Source organism: Hermetia illucens, chromosome 5 (assembly GCF_905115235.1).
Source record: "Hermetia illucens chromosome 5, iHerIll2.2.curated.20191125, whole genome shotgun sequence".
Lineage (NCBI taxonomy): Eukaryota > Metazoa > Arthropoda > Insecta > Diptera > Stratiomyidae > Hermetia > Hermetia illucens.
In genome coordinates this window covers 49,179,070-49,199,101 of record NC_051853.1, presented here as the reverse complement: position 1 = coordinate 49,199,101, position 20,032 = coordinate 49,179,070, and the positions used below count along the sequence as shown (strand labels likewise).

Below are 20,032 nucleotides of genomic sequence, written 5' to 3'. Positions count from 1 at the left end.
ATAATATTGTAGGGCTGGCTGGGTTTGGTTAATTATCCTTCGGGCATATCGACGGTCTGAAATTTTGTGTACTTTCGGAGGCTCCTTGTGCTACACGCTATTATGTCAGTTTGTTTGCATTTAAGATTTTACAGATTTTCTCCTAAATAAGGACAATGGCAGATATTCTTGTCGTCTAACCCCATTTGATTTTATAACGGAATTATAAGGATTAAATGGATGAGTTTGCTACGTCATCAAGTTTAGAAAGGAGACATCGGATTTGGAGAATGGGTACACACATGAACACATCTTGGGATGGGGTTCGTTACAGGTCTGAGAATATACAAATGAAGGGATTATAACTTTAATTTCTTTGTTCTGCTTTCATATTACTGAGGGTCATATTAAAAGGTAAAGTTTTCCTGAAAATTGTGGATGTTCCTAAACCCCAAATTTGCCTTAAAAGTTTCCACCTTGAACACTGAATTCACACATTAAACAAATCAAAAATTGCTCCCTTGCGTATCCCTCCCCCAGTTATGCATATCATTAAAGGATTTCACTTTACTTCACGCTGGTGATTATGACACGGAAATGGCTATCTTCATTCAAACACACACCACCGCTGGGATCAAACCGAGGAACTCTCCCCTACTGCTGGTTCGATGGCCATAAAATTATTCCTTCCCACACCATCATGGTCTATTTACTTAGTTTCGGGTAATTACTGTAATTTATGACACACAATTTCGTTCCATTCTTTCAGCTACCATCAATGTTTATGGACCTCTTTTTTCTCTCTATGGTATAAGACGAGAGGGCGGGATCTTTTCATGCTACTGTATGTTCGTAAGATTTCCTAGAGTGTGACTAGTGTAGGTATTAGAGAAGGTTTTAGAACATGTCTAGGGCTTCCAAAAATGTACATCTGATGTTGATTTCTCCCCCGTGTGGAATACTAATGAAATTTAGTAGCGCTACACTTACTGAAGGGGGACGAAAATGACCTGGAATTTGTCAACATGGGGTCGGTCAGGTCGATTATTATTCCACACTGACTGCTAATTTGTGATATCAGTTAGCAGTAGATTGTAGTATTTAATTAGATGAAGTGTTTGATGGGAAGTAAGTGATAGTGCAGAGATGAAGGCGGTAGCGTAAGTGATGGGATAATTGAGTAATTTTTCGGTTAGTTTGTTAGTTTGGCGACTACTGTTTCGGTTTGTGAGAATGCCTATTTTCAAGGGTTAATTGTTGCAACCAGTAAATGAGTAAACCCTTACACAAACCCACGAAATCTACAGGATATCTAACATATCTCCATTTAAAATGTAAATAGTTTTCTGATAATAGCAAACAAAACCAAAGGCATTTCCCTTAAATATGAACCTAATTTACTTTGGAACTTTGAAAAAAAAACAGGAATGGGTTAAGTTTCAGAAAATGACCATGCAAGTCCGAAAGGAGTTCATTTTCCAACACATGTTTCAAAAGTTTAAGGATGGAATATTTCGCGAGAAGTAGGTGGTAGTGTAGTCATGGAAATTTGGATCTTTGGGGAAGCAATAAGAGCAGCCAGAAAAATATCATGAATATGCGGTTTTATTTGACTTTTCCGCAGTGTATTGGGATATGTTTTATGGAACGGTGTTGACCAATTTTTTAGAAAATGCCATTTATTGAAATGATGTGAAACAGGGCACGAAATCGACAGATTGTCACTTAACTAACGCGACCATCCCACCTTGCAAAGTATATTTAAAACAACGAAAAAATTCTTAAATAGGATCAAAAACACAAAGGAAGGGCAAAAATGATTTCCGAAATGCGGTATTTTTTTTAATAAAGAAAATTGTAGCCAACAAAGGCAGCCCCTTGTTTTTGTTTTCACGTAAAAGACTGGCAAACAAACTCACTACAAAAATGGTTAATTTGAATAACAAATTTTCATCACATTTCTATCAACAAATTTTATAGTAATCTTGCAGTAGTAAGCATGATTTTCGGTCCTTCAACTGTAAAGGTTTGCTAATCTGAATGGTTTGGGGTTCCCTGCCGTTACAAAGGCATCTGCGATGCAATTCCCAGAGGTTAATAGTTTGTTTAGGGTTTGTGGAATAATATCGTACCTATGAATGAAACAATGTTCTTCAGCGTTGATTTCTAAAGTTCAATAGACTTGCTTCATCCGATCTGTTGGGTTTGACGAAGATCTTCTAAGGTCTAGTCATCAAATAATTTAGGAATTGGCAGCGAAGATGACGCGGAGTTTAACTCCTCCACGAACTGAGCGAAAATAGGAAGAGAAGATCATCAACGATCATACGGTCACCTGCAGCGAGATTTGTTCAGAATCATCACAGGATACGAGAAGTAGGGCATATATGTTAATTTAAGGCAAAGTAAAGAATGGGCAAGCCTAGGTGGTATGCCAAAGCCGAAATGACATCCAAAAAAAGCAGTGATTTGTTGAAAGGTACTCTCCAAAATAAAACCGTGCATTAACATGAATTCAATTGAGGCTATAAAAAGCCGAATCGCACAGGCCAGGTAATCCAGCACTACAATTACGTCAATTTTCACACATCGATACTCGCCGAAGAAGCCCTTCTGAGACCCAATAGAGAAGTAGGAGCACCGCCTTGCTTACTTTCCACAACTTTCACTAAGTGAGTACTACTTATTCCATTTCATTTTTAGCAAATTGACTAGCGAAACATCTGATAACGGTAGGAATTCTACAAATTAGTTAGTCCAATGGTGCATTATTAATTAATTTACCATTATACACGAAAAAACGCAGTCTGAAGTAACCGGTTTCCGAAATACGTTGCCAGTAAAGGTAAAAAAGATATATTTAATCGCCAAAGAGTTTGAAAATTTCTCAGGCGCTTTGAGTTGTTCTGTTTGGCACGAGTTTTGGGCCATAAAGTCGAACTCGATATCTCCAGGATAGATGAATTATCACATGCATATGGATAACGTGTTACGGTAGATTACCAAGGACAATCAGGATCAAAAGAAATAAATTCATATCTAGATAACGGATCAGAAAATTTGTATACCATGTGTCCTGAGCTATGCGCAATCATATTCATTTTGGAAATCAATACAACCCGAATAAAACTTCCTCTTGCATCTACCGTCCATTGTGATTGACCTGAGAAAAAATGTCTTCAATCAAAAATTTAGAATGGTACTATATGTCTCCTGCGAACGCAGGGCGTTTACCAAGGATATTAACGACACCTTTGGAATATGAAGAAGGAGGTATTGCGGTGGATTAAGGGCACAACTCGTTACGATAGCGTTTGAATGGAGGGAATTCACAATAAAGCACCACGCGATTGTCTTAACGTGTCAGAAGCACCTTGGAGCTGCCTATTGCTGTGACCAATCGACTCATTAAATAAGGAAAACTGTTTGACTTCATCCCAAACAAACTTCCAATCAAAGAAGTGGCGAACCCAAACCAGACGAGTTGACCCTACTACTGAATGGAAGTTTGAAAATGGACATAGGAACATTGGTGGTAAGGGACCATAGGGAGTGCAATATAATTTTGGCGAATTGAGTTAGTAATCAGTGTGCACACACCTCTCTGAACCTCGCATTACAACACAAACAGCTGCTTCATAGCCAAATTCATGAGGAAGTGTTTTTGGTTAAAAGAATTAGCCGACTATTCAAACGTTTCTATTTCCAATAGAATGACATGTTTGAAGAAGTACAGATAGGGACAAATGTAATTCCACCTTATTTTCACGTTACGAAAGGAGAACAACGAAAATGTTAGAAATTAGGATTTGTTTTGGCACCGATTTCATCCCCAAAGAATTCCAGCAAATAATGCACAACCAAATAGTGGGCTTTCCTGGGGATATAAAGGGTGTACCACAAAATTTTGGGTGAACTAAGAAATCACAAACTTACAATCTCTTACAATAGCTGTGGGCAAGAAGCTAAAAATTGCCAAATGCTGAATACGCAAATAATGACAAAAACTCACTGAGGGGGAGGGCAACTAGTCTTCAAAATACCGGTATATGAGCATTAAAAAACTCACTGTTCGGCGTTAAAAAATAAAATTTATTTTTTTTTTTCATTATTTAAGGATTTTCAAGGTAAGTCTAAGCATGTAACTGGCAAAGGATAGAGGATATATTTTGAATTGTTCTTCGTCTAGATAGGAATCAATATCTGAATAATTATGTCCAAAATAAGGCTGGGTAATGAAGTACACCAGAAAAAAGAGCTGCAGAACTCTTCGCTTCCCTCAGGCAAAATGAAAACAAAAAATAAAAAATCACAAAATTTCTTTCTTGTTATCCTTTGTAACTGAAGAAGAGTTTGGCATAACTAAAGTGAGGGTAGCTACGCATCTAGACTGACTGTTTGTAATACTAAGATTACTATCACTATTAGGGTGAATTCCACCATAATTGTTAGTGATTACAGGACATAAGGTGTCGGAGCACTATTCCCCAGCCACGCTAGAAACAATTGGAGGAAGGCCCTTGAAACTAAAGGGAATGTATTGTAAAACAGCTTTTCCCCGCCAAATGCAAAAAGTGGGGGATATTTCCCTCAATAAGATAGAAATTATACATCATTAGTTGTTTATTTTATTACTCATTTTGTTAGGAAAGGTTTGAAAAGATATTTAACATTCAGAGTAGCTCGTAGTGATACCGATATATTTGTAAAATTACCTTTCAATTATTATGTCCTTGAAAAAGATGGTCGGTGGTTTTTCGCGCTTTTACACTTTAGTCACGGAAAGTGGAACATCGTTTTCAAAATGCTTAGTATAGAATAAACTATCGCTTGAATTATCAGAGAATTAATAGTTCCGAAAGAAGCATGTGGAAAGGAAGAGACAAAATTATAGGCTTAATGGAAAAAAAGCTTCCTTTTCTCACGTCATCAAATACCTAATTGATACCGTCAAACATTTTCCATTCCCTACTCGAATAGTCATTGACCATTAACTCGGTTTCCAAGAAAATTGTGGAAAAATAGAATAAATTTACTTTATTAAATCAGCAAAAAGGTAAGTTTCCTCGATATTGTTGAGGCTTCCGATAGACTTTGGGTTGATTATAGGATTCGAAAAATTCGGCCGGCAAATAGGACCAGCTTTTCGAAGTTTTATCCGAAGTGTTTGTCATTTCTACGCAAACAAAACAGAAAGTTCCACTCCTAGAGGTCATCCCGTCAAAGTAAGAGTCCCCCAAGGTAGCGTTCTAAGACCATTACTGTATCTGATTTATGTTTTCCACTTACCGGTTGACGATAAATAGCTTAGATTTACGTTCTCATAAAACATTGCGACGCGTAGTCCCCCATAATAATTCACAGGCTGCTTCCCAAGCCTTTCCTAAGTTGAATTAAAAACTTGAACAATGGCTATCAACATGGAAAATTCGTGCAAATGAATCCAAAAGTTTTCATGAAGCGTTTAACCACAATTGAAATCTTAAAAATATGAACTGGGTTGTATTCGCTTTCATATTGATCGACGCTTTACGTGAACAAACAACGAAACTGAAAAGATGCAAGTTAAAAATAAATAAACAGCATTCACTGGGTAATTAATCAGAATCCTAGCCTGCATCTACATTACGAGTCGGCGATTAAACCGATTTGGACGTACGGAATTCAGTTATAATTTTACATAATAACTAACACAGTTGACAATCTTTTCAAATGTTTCTCGGTATAATAACAACAGCGCGAGTGCAGATAGAACAACAAACGAAGTTGTAAATAATCTCTGAGCAGCTTCGGAGGGGTCCTTCAACTGTCTCTTCTTCGCTAGTTGCAGTTCAAGCAGTTTTCAACTTAGGACCATTTTCAGTGCACCATAGCCAGTTTTTCTGAAAATGTGGCGTTGGTTTTATTGGGAAGTATTTTGTTGAATTAGGTGTACCATTATTTTCAGACCTATCTCAATATGAAACTAGCTGTTACGGTCGATGAAGAACAAAATTGTAAGAGGCGGTAGGGATACAAGACCCCACAATTAATTTTAAACCGAAATTCCAGAAAAACGAGGGTTAAAATTCTTCCTGCTTTCTCAAAGGCATCTAGTTGATAACTGATTAGTGAAATTAAGCTTCCAGTTTAGGTCATGCGGTGTGTTACCCCTAAACACAAGATATGTATTCATTGCGGAGCGTGGTTATCAACGTGAATTTAGTAGACTACACTTGACTCCCATGGTTAGTGAACTTAAAACATGACTAACATATGATCACCAAGGATGACTCCCCAAAGAAAGATATCAAAGGAGCTGAAGCGGCTATAGCCTTGCCCTTTAAGGGACATAAAAAGGTACTCCTCATGAAACTATCACGCAAAAATCAGGCGGAGCGCTTGGCTATTTACAGCTAGTATGAGGCAGGGGATGAGCTGGCATTACTCTTGTATTTAGCTGCCTGGCGCTCTGTTCTTAGATGAAAATACCTTGGAAAAATTTACTTTAGCGGGGAATCGATGTGCAGACAAAATATAAATGGACACTGATGCTACTTCGAAGGAAGTAATGCTGGAAAGATTAGACACTACAATCAAATGAAGTCAACTTGAATCTTCTGTATTGTAAAGTGGACCGAACTATAACTTGGGGGAAAAGCGTAATGATCTAAGGAAACTGTTTGCGGAACATGATGGCTAAGAAGATCAAAGTCCTTTGGAAGGAGTCTCTATTCTTGGTGAACTGACTTCCACATGGCAAACAAGATAAACGTGATAAACTTTTATTTGCTGATGCAAAGTTGAGCATAACCCAAAATGTAATATTTAGTGGTTGCGAGTTACCTCACTAAGATCGATTCATGTTTTCGAAGTGTGAGGGTTGTTTCATTAAGTGTAGCTAACGTTGTTGAAGTGATAAGCTTAAAGCAGTGGGACAAACACAAAGACGAGATACTCAAAATGCAACTAGAATTCTAACCTGGGAGGTGAGATCAAGTTGGTTTCCTAACCTGGCCGTGACACCGTCAACGGTGTCCTTATTTAATTAGTGTTTGTTTGTTTGAGTTTACCTTACTGAAAATAATGTTAGAATAGAAAACATGTTTAAACTAGGGATATCTGCTTAACTCTCATCATCATCATCAACGGCGCAACAACCGGTATCCGGTCTAGGCCTGCCTTAATAAGGAACTCCAGACATCCCGGTTTTGCGCCGAGGTCCACCAATTCGATATCCCTAAAAGCTGTCTGGCGTCCTGGCCCACGCCATCGCTCCATCTTAGGCAGGGTCTGCCTCGTCTTCTTTTCCTACCATAGATATTGCCCTTATAGACTTTCCGGGTGGGATCATCTTCATCCATACGGATTAAGTGACCCGCCCACCGTAACCTATTGAGCCGGATTTTATCCACAACCGGACGGTCATGGTATCGCTCATAGATTTCGTCATTGTGTAGGCTACGGAATCGTCCATCCTCATGTAGGGGGCCAAAAATTCTTCGGAGGATTCTTCTCTCGAACGCGGCCAAGAGTTCGCAATTTTTCTTGCTAAGAACCCAAGTTTCCGAGGAATACATGAGGACTGGCAAGATCATAGTCTTGTACAGTAAGAGCTTTGACCCTATGGTGAGACGTTTCGAGCGGAACAGTCTTTGTAAGCTGAAGTAGGCTCTGTTGGCTGACAACAACCGTGCGCGGATTTCATCATCATAGTTGTTATCGGTTGTGATTTTCGACCCTAGATAGGAGAAATTGTCAACGGTCTCAAAGTTGTATTCCCCTATCCTTATTCTTGTTCGTGCTTGTGTTTGACCAGTGCGGTTTGATGTTGTTGGTTGATTCGTCTTCGGTGCTGACGTTGCCACCATGTATTTTGTCTTGCCTTCATTGATGTGCAGCCCAAGATCTCGCGCCAATCGCCGCCTGCGCGATCTGGATGAAGGCAGTTTGAACGTCTCGGGTGGTTCTTCCCATGATGTCGATATCGTCAGCATAGGCCAGTAGTTGGGTGGACTTGAAGAGGATCGTACCTCTTGCATTCACCTCAGCATCACGGATCACCTTCTCGAGGGCCAGGTTAAAGAGGACGCATGATAGCGCATCCCCTTGTCGTAGACCGTTGTTGATGTCAAATGGTCTTGAGAGTGATCCTGCTGCTTTTATCTGGCCTCGCACATTGGTCAGGGTCAGCCTAGTCAGTCTTATTAATTTCGTCGGGATACCGAATTCCCTCATGGCCGTGTACAGTTTTACCCTGGCTATGCTATCATAGGCGGCTTTAAAGTCGATGAACAGATGGTGCAACTGTTGTCCATATTCCAACAGTTTTTCCATCGCTTGCCGCAGAGAGAAAATCTGATCTGTTGCTGATTTGCCTGGAGTGAAGCCTCTTTGGTATGGGCCAATGATGTTCTGGGCGTATGGGGCTATCCGGCCTAGCAAGATAGTGGAGAATATCTTATAGATGGTACTCAGCAACGTGATACCTCTATAATTGCTGCACTGTGTGATATCTCCCTTTTTATGTATGAGACAGATTATGCCTCGCTGCCAATCGTCAGGCATTGATTCGCTGTCCCATACCTTGAGCACAAGTTGATGAACCACTTGGTGTAACTGGTCGCCTCCATATTTAACCAATTCGGCTGTAACTGCTTAACTCTATAGCTTTTAAAAGAAATGTATCATTGCCGACGGCAGTCACCATACTACCTTCCTTAGCTTAATTAGGATAAATAAAAACGCATGTTCACTTACCTGCACCCTTGATTCGGGCAAATTAATTTTTAATGCTACTTCCTCCCTCATGAATATGTCTGGATACCGTGTTTTCCCAAATAACGATTCAAGAACATCTAATTGTGCTCGAGTGAATGTTGTACGTTCCCGACGTTGTTTTCGCGGATTAACACCTGCTAATACAGAACAAAAGAGAAAAAACCCGACATTAGTTCTACTTTAACACAATGGTATCTTAAAAGTGCTAAAGTGTTTATCGTCTTAATACTAAATTAATTGCATAACAAGAAGAGCTACACGAGCGACCTCAGAAGAGCGTGACAACAGACCATGAAAACCGTCCAGCATCTTTAGAAAATTCACATAACTCAGATAAGATACAAAATATCTACATCTGTATTGCGTGCCGATATCAATTTCGTTTTTCATTGAGTGTAATGCCATTTAAAAGGAGAAATATCTTTTTGCAATTGTCCTTTGCTTCGATTTACCACTTAGTTTTGCTCATCTCCACCTACAGCAGACTTTTCAGAGTATCTTTTTTGCTTCCTATATATTTAGTTGCAAATTGATAGCATGTCGGAGCGGAATACAACAACCTCGTCTCACAGGAAGAAGAAATCCAGACAGAAACCTTTAGAATCTTTGAAAATTGAATTTTAAATTTTAAATGATTCAATTAATTTCCATTACAAATGGCAGTGGGAGGTAGGGGACCAGCAAGAAAAAGAAAAACGAAGACAAGACAGAGAAACGTTCAAGTAAATAAATAATTTATATGCATGCATACAAACTTTGATTGTAAAAAGATGGCGACAGCAGTCGACTGGAACAATATTTCTCCAAAAATGTCGTAGACAACTTCTCTGCCTTATATGCTAATATAAGTGAAAATAAAATGAATAAAAAAAGCAGTCAGAAGTGGAATTCCACCATTTTGAATTTAACAAGTTGAAATTTTGTCTCGTTTTCTTGGAAGAATCGTTTCGTTTATATATTTTATCTTTGACTAAGGAAAATTATTTATGCATGAGCGTGTTTTTTTTTGAATTCTTTGTTTTTATCATTCATTTCTTCTGATGTTTTGCGTTTTCTTTTAGTCTGTCTGCATTTGTTTAAATTTAATTGGGGGAGGGATGAACTTGAAAAATTATTCACACGAAATGTTCAAATCTGAATTTGATTTCCGATAAGATATGTTTTGCACAATAGAGGAATCTCCACTTCTTTGGTTTATAATTGGATTAAAAAGATATCTAATTCGTTATCTTATTTGCATTAGACTCGTGGAGAAATTCCTTTCTTCTTTAGAAAGTTTTTACTAAAGAAACAAAATTGAAGGCAAATTTTCTTTACTGGCTAAGATTTTTTATTTGAAATCAGAACTGTATTTCGGGAACCAACTGTCCCCTCTATCATCAGCCTATCAACCAAAAAATGTGAAAATATTCTCTCAAAGCATCTTTAACTCATTTAATGTGGATGTGAATAAGGATGCATCAGTGGAAAGGACATTAATTCAGCTTCCCTCAAATTACATCGAACGGAATTGAAATGAGGAGAATTGAGAACTTCCTTCTCTGGCGAATTTTAGGTGCCTGGATAAATTTGATATCAAAATGATGGAGAAAGTCCGATCATATGATTTCAGGACACCAAACAATATTTGCTGTGTCCACCTTCCCTCACTATTGGAGTCAGGTTAATTCCATATCGTGAGGTTTCTTTGACAGAAAGATGTCCTTTATCTGGCTCTTTTTCTCCCTTCCCTCTTCAAAGTGTCATATTTTACTTATTTATCTTAGCGAAAAAGTGATATAGCCGAATTATGTGTTGTCCTAGCGGCTAATTAGTACAAGTATTTGTCTACTGGACTGGTTCGAAGCAGTAACCACAGGTGGTGATCGAGCAGCCAGTGAACTGATTTAAGCAAGGCGATTACCAATAAGATGGAGAGAGGAGTGCGAGTTGTCAAGTCTCATTCGCAGTGGAAAGGATGTTTTGAATTAAAATGCGAAACTGATTTGGAACAGGATAATTGTATGCACTTTAATACGAATTTAACAGTAACCTCTATTGAAACGGAAAAGTCCGTTCTAGTGGCGCCCAACGTGGGATTGGCCCTTGAACTTTATGCGGATCCACCCGCTTTCCAAACCCGAATAAACGCAAATTCAAAGATGTGAATAGAATGTTTGGTTTTGTTTGTGTAGGTTTGCAAGCGTTTGCAGCCGATCTGATCGAGTGTGGGTTTTTTTTGCGCTTAAGCGCTTGCGACGCATGTACACGTTTACAAAGAACAAAGCGAAGAAGTCGATGCATGGAGTCGTCTAAGAAAAGCCTGTTAATCATCCTTGCTTGCTACAATTGCAAGCGTTTAGATGGCGATGCATGGACTCCAAAATCCAGCCAACCGTTTGAAGGAGGGTGAAGTTTGAAGTTTGTTGCAAGTGCCAAGCGTGTGAACCCAGCTTATGAGTATCATAGTCTACCAACCGAGCTTGGTGGTCCCAAGCAAACGAGTGCCGACAGGTTTTCCGGTAGTATTGCACTGAGATACTGGCGGACCAGAACGATCCAAATTGGGCACTTTGCCAGCTTGTTTGGTAGCTCTCCCTTTATGGTTGGCAATCTTAAACTGGGATGCTGTTTTGAGCATCCTCCAGTCTTATGCTCACTACAGAATTCCAATTGCCTTGCTAGAAAGTGATAGTGAAATATATTTTTTATGTTACTGTTTGAGTATTCATTTGTTTGTCAATTTGATTGATTGATTCTGATTTCGTCAAAGGTGTAACTTGAAAGTAGGTAAACATTTCTGTAGTTAGGAATTTCATGAATCTATAATACGAACTTGAAGGAAGAAAAGCAGCAATTTCAGACAGCTCAACATGAAGTAGGAATAGAATCATCGAACTCTTCAATGGTCTTCGGGCACTGGAAAGAAAGGAATGGGAAATGGATTTCCTGCAATAAGCGAGGGTTTTGCAATCAAGAAATTTGAAGGAACTCGGAGCACATGAGAAGTTTGACAACAATTGCGCACACGGAAAGGAAGTTATCTTCATAATCCCCGCCTACATTCTTATATGAAGTACACAATAGAGCAAGCAAAATTCAATCAATAAATGCTAGGAAAACTAGGAGTACCAAAGTTGTAGCTCATGACATCTAAAGAGGAGAGTTTTTCTTAGTTTTGATCGGATTACGCAGGGATTGAAGTAGATCAGCTCCACGTGGTTGTTTGGTCTGCTTCTTTTCTTTCTTCTTTTTGAGACCTATTGAGGCTAGGTCCGCGATTTCCAGTAGCTTTTTGTTTTTCATTTTGATTTTGGTTGAGTATGTAACTCAGAGATAGCCAATTTTGTGCATGGACTCATACGCAGTAACGGAAGTCAATTGACCCAAATACCTTATATACCTTTTTATCGGATGTTGCGTAGTGAATAGTGAAAACCAAAGGGTACCTAACTTTGTGCCACAGCCCATGGCGCGATGAATGCAGCTATGTATTTTTGAAACCAAGTTCTATAGTGAAAATAGTATAATACCCTGGGCACCAGTACGTTAAGAACAGCCAAATGTATGTGTGGTGCATTTGTTGCCTTCTAAGCAATAAAATCAGGCTCTCCTGCTTAAAGTAGTTCCTACTGGAGGAACTAGATTTGCAGGGAGTTTTCAAAATTTGACCGGGTTTCCGTTGTTCAAAGGAATCGTTCAAGTAAGAATTTCAAACACTAATGTCATGTTCGGCGTGATTTCCATCGCAGGTGAAGTTTTTAACTTTGCGAATAGCTCTTTCTATCTAAAATGTGTATCAGTAAATTAAGATTTATGAACAAATTTTAAGGATAAAGTTTCAGGACAATTGCTTTATAATATTAAAAGGTAGGGCTATGTCCAGTGGTTCCTCGCTTTATTGTAGGATGTTGTTTGCCGGATGCATCATTCAAGATTTCATTTCTTTTGATTCTTAGAAGCGGTTTATTAAACGGAAGTTTTATTATATATAACGCATTGAAAAGTCGCAGGACTAAACCTGCATAAATCCTTCTCTATCGGCATCCGCGGAGTGTCTGGAAAGTCCATTTGAAATCCACCAACGGGGTCTTCTTGTAAATTGTGATCATATTTACTGAGTAGCTTCAGAATGGATGTGTTTTGAAAACTGCATAAAGTTTGTTATAGCTAAATAAGATGAATAACAGAGTTCCTCTAGAACTGGGGCCATTTTCTTCGGAACAAAAACCGAGATGAAGCAAAAATCAATACCAAGACTCGCAGATTTATCGAATGCGATTTAGCATACATTCCAATATCTTCCTGTAGCAGATTCCAGGACTATTTGAATAGAGAGCAGAAGTTCTCGATGTATATGCTCGGAAGAATTGAAAAATGGGATGATCTTGCTTGCTGTTTAGTAATCCTACTAAAAATATCAGGATTTGTCGGGCGGCGTTAGATCCTTCTATACTCGCGAAGTTTCTGCTCAATGGGTTAGCGGCTTCAACGTTAAGCTTTTGAAATGGGAGGCCTCACTTCAGATGTCGGGGATTTTGATCTTACGCTGGATGGCGGATGCCAACCTACTCAACAGTGATTGGACACTTGAACCAAATCGGGGTAACAATGATAAAATGCTACGTCGATATTTCTTCCTAGTGTACCGTTATGGTAACGGGATGTGGTCTAATACACTTTAAGGTTGGGGACAAAATTAGACTTTATGCTCTCGATTATTACCCCTTTGGCTTCTCCTTCTGTTTAATTGTCAAAAAGTGCAAAGCAAATTTCGTACACAAATTTCATCCTCCTAAAACGCCATATACATAGTAAACTATCCTAGCCAAAATTTTGATAGTAAACAGAGCATTTCCCTCCGAGACCAACTGCATTCCTGAGTTATGAATCTTCAACCCAAAACAGCAGATACGATATGAATGCTAGTCCAATGTTGTCTTTCCATGCATGAAATTGTGACCGTTTTGGTCCAGCTGATCTCTATGAAGAGAGAATTCAAATGACAATTTAAGATGCATTCAAAATGACAGCAATTACTCCTAAAGATCTGGTACTCAAATCAAATCATTTTCTGAAACAACTGATATTGCTTCTTTGAAAATATCCCCCAAACAAGGCGTCCCTACATTGAAATCAAACTGAACAGACGAGTCTGGATAGTAAAGTAACACGCAACCAAGCTCAAAATGCATAAATTCTGTCATAAATTCGAATTAATTTTACTTTTTATTCGTTTTCCCCCTGACTGTGACAGTCATTGCGAGCTATGGAAGCACATCATAAACACGTTTTTCAAAAACTTCCGATTGCCGCTTTGGCGATCATTGATACAAACACACGTTCATATATTCCTGGATATATACATATATGTATCACCTACTGAAGAAATATGCATTTGAACGACCATGGCTGCCAATGGGAGTTAGCGATGTTTTTGCCGTCGGTCGCTCAACCAGACCCAACACAAAACGACGCCACGCTATTTGAGCGCACTGCATTCTCGACATTGCACTCGCCGCCATATTGAACCGATCAATGTAATATAATTTAATAGCATTGAAACGTCCCTCTATGGTTTCTATATCAAATCAATTTTGAAAAAGGAAGAAAAAATGACGAGCGCGAACAGAGAAATTCACCCTAGACACGAATGCCACACATGCCTCCCTTCCCTGGGCTCCGTGGAAAGAATTTTTTGCTCTATAAGTCGAAGAATCTGAAATGACACGCTTGCACCCCTTACGGAAACTATTGTTAGTTGTTGCTGCTGAAATATAGTATATTGCATGCAAGCATGCAGCTGAATGTCCTTTTGTTAATGTTGACAGTTCGCATAAAATCACGCCTCTATAATTTCATGCAGTTTGGGCGGTTTGATTTAGGAATTTTTATGTCGTCAATTTACTGATTCTACTGTACAGCATATGGTTTCCATTTCGCTTTATTAGGGTTCTCCTTATGGCTGGGTATGGAGTGTGGATGTGAGGTTCTCATTGTAAAGGAGTAGGGCCAACTTTTATGATCATTATCGGGATTGATAGCGTGTGAGATGAAGCGGAGAGGAGGTGATGGTGTGGTAAGATAGGGAGTTCAGTTGAGGTTTGCAATATGTAATTTTTGGAATAATGGCTTTCATCGTAGATTAAATGATAGATTTATAGATTGTTTACTTTCCTGCCAGATACTTTGTTGACCGGGCGTGTGAAATATATTCAGAGACTGTATTTGCAGGAGAGTTAGAAAAAATTAAGATGAATTCAGTATTTTTATCCTTTCTTCACACTTTTTTCGATTAGAAACCATATCTTGCATTTTGATTTCATCTAAAGCTACATATATATCTCTGAACAAGAAGTGGACTTAACTCAAAAAATTCAAACAAAAACCTCGTCGAAGGCAATCTGCATAGAATCCATTATACACATAATATGAATTAAGTAATTTTATTAATGGCATCATTATACAGATACAATTTTGGCTACTTATTGTGAGCGCAAGGACTATTGGGGGCTTTCTCGCCTATTCAGTTTTCTATTATAACTTGCATATCAAGATTGATTCGTACAGTAAAAGTTACCGCAGGATCAGTGGGCAGCTCCAGGGATATATATATTTCTAACAGCTATCAAGTGTGTGTAAAACTTTTAAATGTTTTACCATTAAGTGTTTTACCATAGAAAGTTGCCTAGAAGTTTCTTTACTGGCTGTGAGCCCATGAAGGATTTCTACATACTTTTCAAAAACGGCGTAATTACGATACCAGCAGATTGACCATCTAAACTTTATTTGCCGCCAGTAGGGCATCCAGCGCTATAAGCTGGAGGTGATTCGACTGCTGAAGTAGTACCACTTATGTTTTGGTCGTCCTCTGTTTGTTCGCAAGGGACGTCCGAAAATTTTAAGCAATTTGGGTGTTTAAGTTAAAAAAGAGGAGTCCGTGGACCATAAGAGAGGAAGTAAGTTGCTTCCCAAGTGGTCCGGTCCGTCATCAAATGGTTGCGGACTCAGGACTCACAGCATCCTCAGCAAATCAATGTTGGCGTTCAAGCAAAACGGGAAAAAGTTCATTATCGAGTTGTTATTAAATTTTAGCATTTAAAAAGCAATAGGCTTACTAAAATTGGAAGGTAATCCTTTTCTTCGATCGAGAAGGTGATTGCTTTCCTAATATCGATTTTGCAGAGTAATACGCTAACACTCAAAGTGAATCAAATGAGTCGACTTAAGCGGAGGCCTTCTGGGGCTGGCAAGGAGGAATGGCTTCTTTTTTCTAAAAGAACTATCACACATTTCTTGTTGATTGTATTTGTAAATTTATAATTTTTTACAATAGTGGTAGATTGCCATTTGAGTAAGTAAAATAAAATTGTCAGTAGCGAAAATTACATCACTTAGGTGGCGCCCATTTTTGCAGACTTGTGTTCATAGTCCTTTCAGGCATGCAGACGAAACTTTTAGAATTTCTTGCGTTATGGTCTCCGCGAGAGCTTGAAGAGTACATGGAGTGTCAACGTAAGGGTAGGTAGGTAGGTATCAGTGGCCGTTCCGAGGAGCACAATTAGCGCTTTGGTGCGCCGTTTTGATGCCACAAACAAGACCGTGACTGTTGTTAAGGGAGCAGGGAGGCAGAGTCCAGCCGGCTCAGATCTTTAGAGCCAGCCCGTAGCATTCACGAAAGAAAGCAGCTCTCCCACCCTGCAGCTATAAATCTCTTTGAGGTCCCCAAGGAATGGTTTACTCAGTGTCCGCAGTCTGACTCCAGCCAGAGCTACGCAATCGCAGAGGAAGTGCATGAGGGTTTCCCTTCCTTCTTCGCAGCTTCGTCAATGCGAGTTGTAGGGTATGCCGAGTCTAGCGGCATGGTCTCCTATGGGCCAGTGCCCCGTGCAGACCGCCGTAATCTTGAATGCATTTGCAGTGTCAGCGTAAACTGGAATATTAATGTAGACACATAAAAAAATAGTCCCAAGCAAAATGGTCGGATGAGCGTGGGGGGCCATTCCACTTCCCCACACAATGAAATCAGAATTCCAGCAAAATGCGAAACAGCCATTGCTGCCCTTGATATATGGTAAGTTCCTCAATCTTGCGAAAACCACACTGTGTTGGTGTTGGTGCGTTGTCTTCTTACCTCTGCCAGGAAATAATCACGTAGGATGGTCAGACAACATTTGTGGTGGCAGTCCCTGTCGTCTGTTTTTTTCGACAAAATAAGGTCCAGTTATGCAAGTTTCGGGTTCGTCCCATCATACTGTCACTCTCCGTCCGTGGGGAGGTGTCTGCTACAGTTCTTCGATGTTCAATCGATAACATCCTTTCCGCGAATATGAACTTTTTATTGTTGTTGTCCCCTGCTATTATTGAAATCATAGGTTTTTAGGGGTGGAAACGGTGTCTACCGGTCTGTGAAATAATCGGTCAGATATCGGAAAAACCAGAGAGTGATTTGCCCTTGAGGAACGGTGGTTAGCTTGGAAAGCTTGCCGCTTCCTTTCAATATTTGCTGGTGTTGGTATAGTTTGGTCTTCACGACCGATAGTTCGTGGGCTCTGAGCTCAAGTTGCAAAATTAGTCCCCTAATTCATAATGGCATCGCATTTCGGTATGTGATGTCACAACGAACATTATACTGGTTCTGGATTTGATATTGCGGGTGCACTGCAGAATGATCCGTTTCAATGAATATACTATAAACAAAGGCATGAAGTGCTGTGGACCACGCCATTATTACTGACTAAAATGGCGAGTCAATCCTAATCGTTCTAAAGGAAGGCGACCGACTCCTTGCATGGTCAAGCCAATCTATTCAAAAATACCATATCTGCCTCAAAAATTGTTGACACTTTCACCTTTAGGGCAGAGGCACCAGTTCACACGCTGCCTTACCGCTGCCTCGCGGTGCAGCGTAGCCAAAGCCGACTATATGTGTTGTGGGCATACTTTGGGTTATAAGAGTTCTGAGCGGCTCGCTTTTAAGTGGATAGGAGAATCAGCATCATTCGATTCTGAAAAAAAAGTGGTTGACCATACCTCCCAGCACACGTTCGCATAGTAACAGCGTCTACACGGAAAGTCTTTATCCCTTGATGTTCGTCAAAGAACCCACGAACCCCGTCCCGATTTAGTGACTGGCATAGATATGCTAATATCAATTTGAGATTTTGAGCCAAATACATGATTTGGTCTATAACATAGGATGGGTTACTTTCGTGAAAAACCGATATTTACTATGCAAACTAAATCGGGTAATGGTTATTCCAGCATTTTTTGTGTTTGCAGATCCTCATTTTTCAAAGTATATATGATATTGGCTCCAGTCGATTTAATGTCAAATGATGCGTTAGCGGAAGGTTAAGCGATACATATCCATCAATAAACAGAATACATTAAAAGACAGCCCTACAATATAACGGTTAACACTGAGGCTAAGAGTTACGCATGCTTTTAAATTAAGACCCCACAATGAATGCAACTCAAGGCAGCTATCGAATGGATTCTACTTTTATATATGTTGTTTTTTCCTAAAATGCCGAATAAGAATTTTTATTTTTCATTCCGGAGGATCAGTTGTCCTCTTCCTCAGGGTGTTTTAATCTAGCCAACCTAGTGAGACTAAAACTCACTTCTTCCTCAGTGACAACTGATTATATGCCTAGAAGAGAAGGACACCGATCATCAAAAGATTTTAAGAATAACACAGAAGTTATTTGCACCCAAGCTTCACGCATTTGCAGCTATGGAAATTAATCAAATACAATGACAAAAGTATCTTGGAGATGCAATGCAAAGTATTAGGGCAAGTTCATTGAAAGAGAAAGCGGAGTATGCTTTACAGAGAAAAAAAGATGATGATGTGTTAGAGTACTAGCGAGATGGGCCGCATATAATGAAGATTTTAAAGAATTTTGTAACCTAACAAGGGAACTAGACCAGAAAAGGATAAAGGTCCGGTATTGAAACCCCAATCGAAGTGAGTTTTGATCGTTATTAAAACAATAAGCAAAAAAGCTGGCAAGATTAGCTGCGGGAGACAAGGAAATCTTGTAAATTATAGATACGTAACTGCATCAATCGCAACTGGCGGGTATAGTGAATACCAAAGAGTTGGATCAGTGGGAGTTCATTATATGCTTTCTGAAATCACATATGCATATTGTTGTTCTGTAAATCACAACATAGTAGTGGCAGCACCAAAATTGGGTATTAATTTTTTATGAAGTATTATATATATATATGTATGTGTGTTTGCTGCGAAACTATTCGCAGAGAATACTTTCGTAACAACGCCCAAGACTGACAAATACTGAAAATTTGGCACTAGTTCATACTAGAAAATGCAAGCCTCTGAGCAGGTATAAATAATATCGAATCATTCTAAACTATCGTTCCGGAGATTGCGCAAGAAGCGATACCCGGTGTAGGCCTGCTTTTGTAAGGAATTCCAGATGTTCTGGTTTTGGCTCTGAGATCTATCAAGTTACCAAGTATGGTAGGCATTTTATCAACCTTCAAATTGGAGCGTCCGTTAGAAGAAACGTCTCTCACGAGCTCCTCCACAATATAACGTTCACCAATTACTAAATCTAAAGAATACCAAACAGGAAGTAAAGAAAGGAATTGCTATTACCTAAGGAATCACTTATACACGAGTATAATCTGGATCGTTAGTCAAAAGTCGATACCAATGCGGTCAGGATGTCGTCTTTATGTAACTGTATCGACCTTTGAGTCTAGCACATATCTAGGAAATACTATTGACATTCCTCACTCCGGCAAGCAGTTTCAGTATTCGGACCAATACCGCTTGCCAGTGTCGTATAATTCGAGAAGGCCAGTTACCTTGCAAGAAATCAAGGATCAGTGAAACCGGTAAAAGCAACAGAACCTGCAGGCGTTACAGATTCGTTGTGTATTGCGAAAAGATCCAATCCAACATTCTGGTTAAGTCAGCTTTTGAATCACATTATTGATAAGGGCTGAATCCCGTCTGATCGACAAAAGAAAGCTAGTCTGTCCAAACAACTGCATGATTCAGCTATTATCCCATCTAAATGAATATTTTTAGTGTATCGGTGATGAGGCCAACTTGAATAGTTTATTACTTCTATGGTTTTCTTTGCAATATTTTCATCTCAGGAAATATTTCCAGATAAAAAATTCTACGAAGGTCTTAAAATTTAGCACGGTTTTTTGGAAAATACCAAACATTTTGAACATTTGAATGATTTTCAAAATCGAAATCAAAAGTACTTTTCATTTCAATCATGCAAAAGGAGGTTCGTTTACTGTTCTTTACCCAGAAAGATTCGGT

At 39.2% G+C, this 20,032-nt stretch overlaps 1 protein-coding gene across 8 annotated transcripts in view; it reads right to left on the bottom strand.

Moving 5' to 3' along the window:
* LOC119657811 (homeotic protein ocelliless) overlaps positions 1–20,032 on the bottom strand; it is a 112,110-nt gene that overhangs the window by 10,732 nt on the left and 81,346 nt on the right. For 5 of the 8 annotated variants that reach the window (XM_038064918.1, XM_038064913.1, XM_038064916.1 and 2 more), the window contains exon 3: positions 8,719–8,876. The exons of 1 other annotated variant lie outside the window; for it this stretch is intronic. In XM_038064918.1, coding sequence (XP_037920846.1) covers positions 8,719–8,876 — 158 coding nt within the window. The remainder of the gene's footprint in view (positions 1–8,718; positions 8,877–20,032) is intronic. 2 more of the 8 variants (XM_038064919.1, XM_038064921.1) reach the window with 1 other exon arrangement.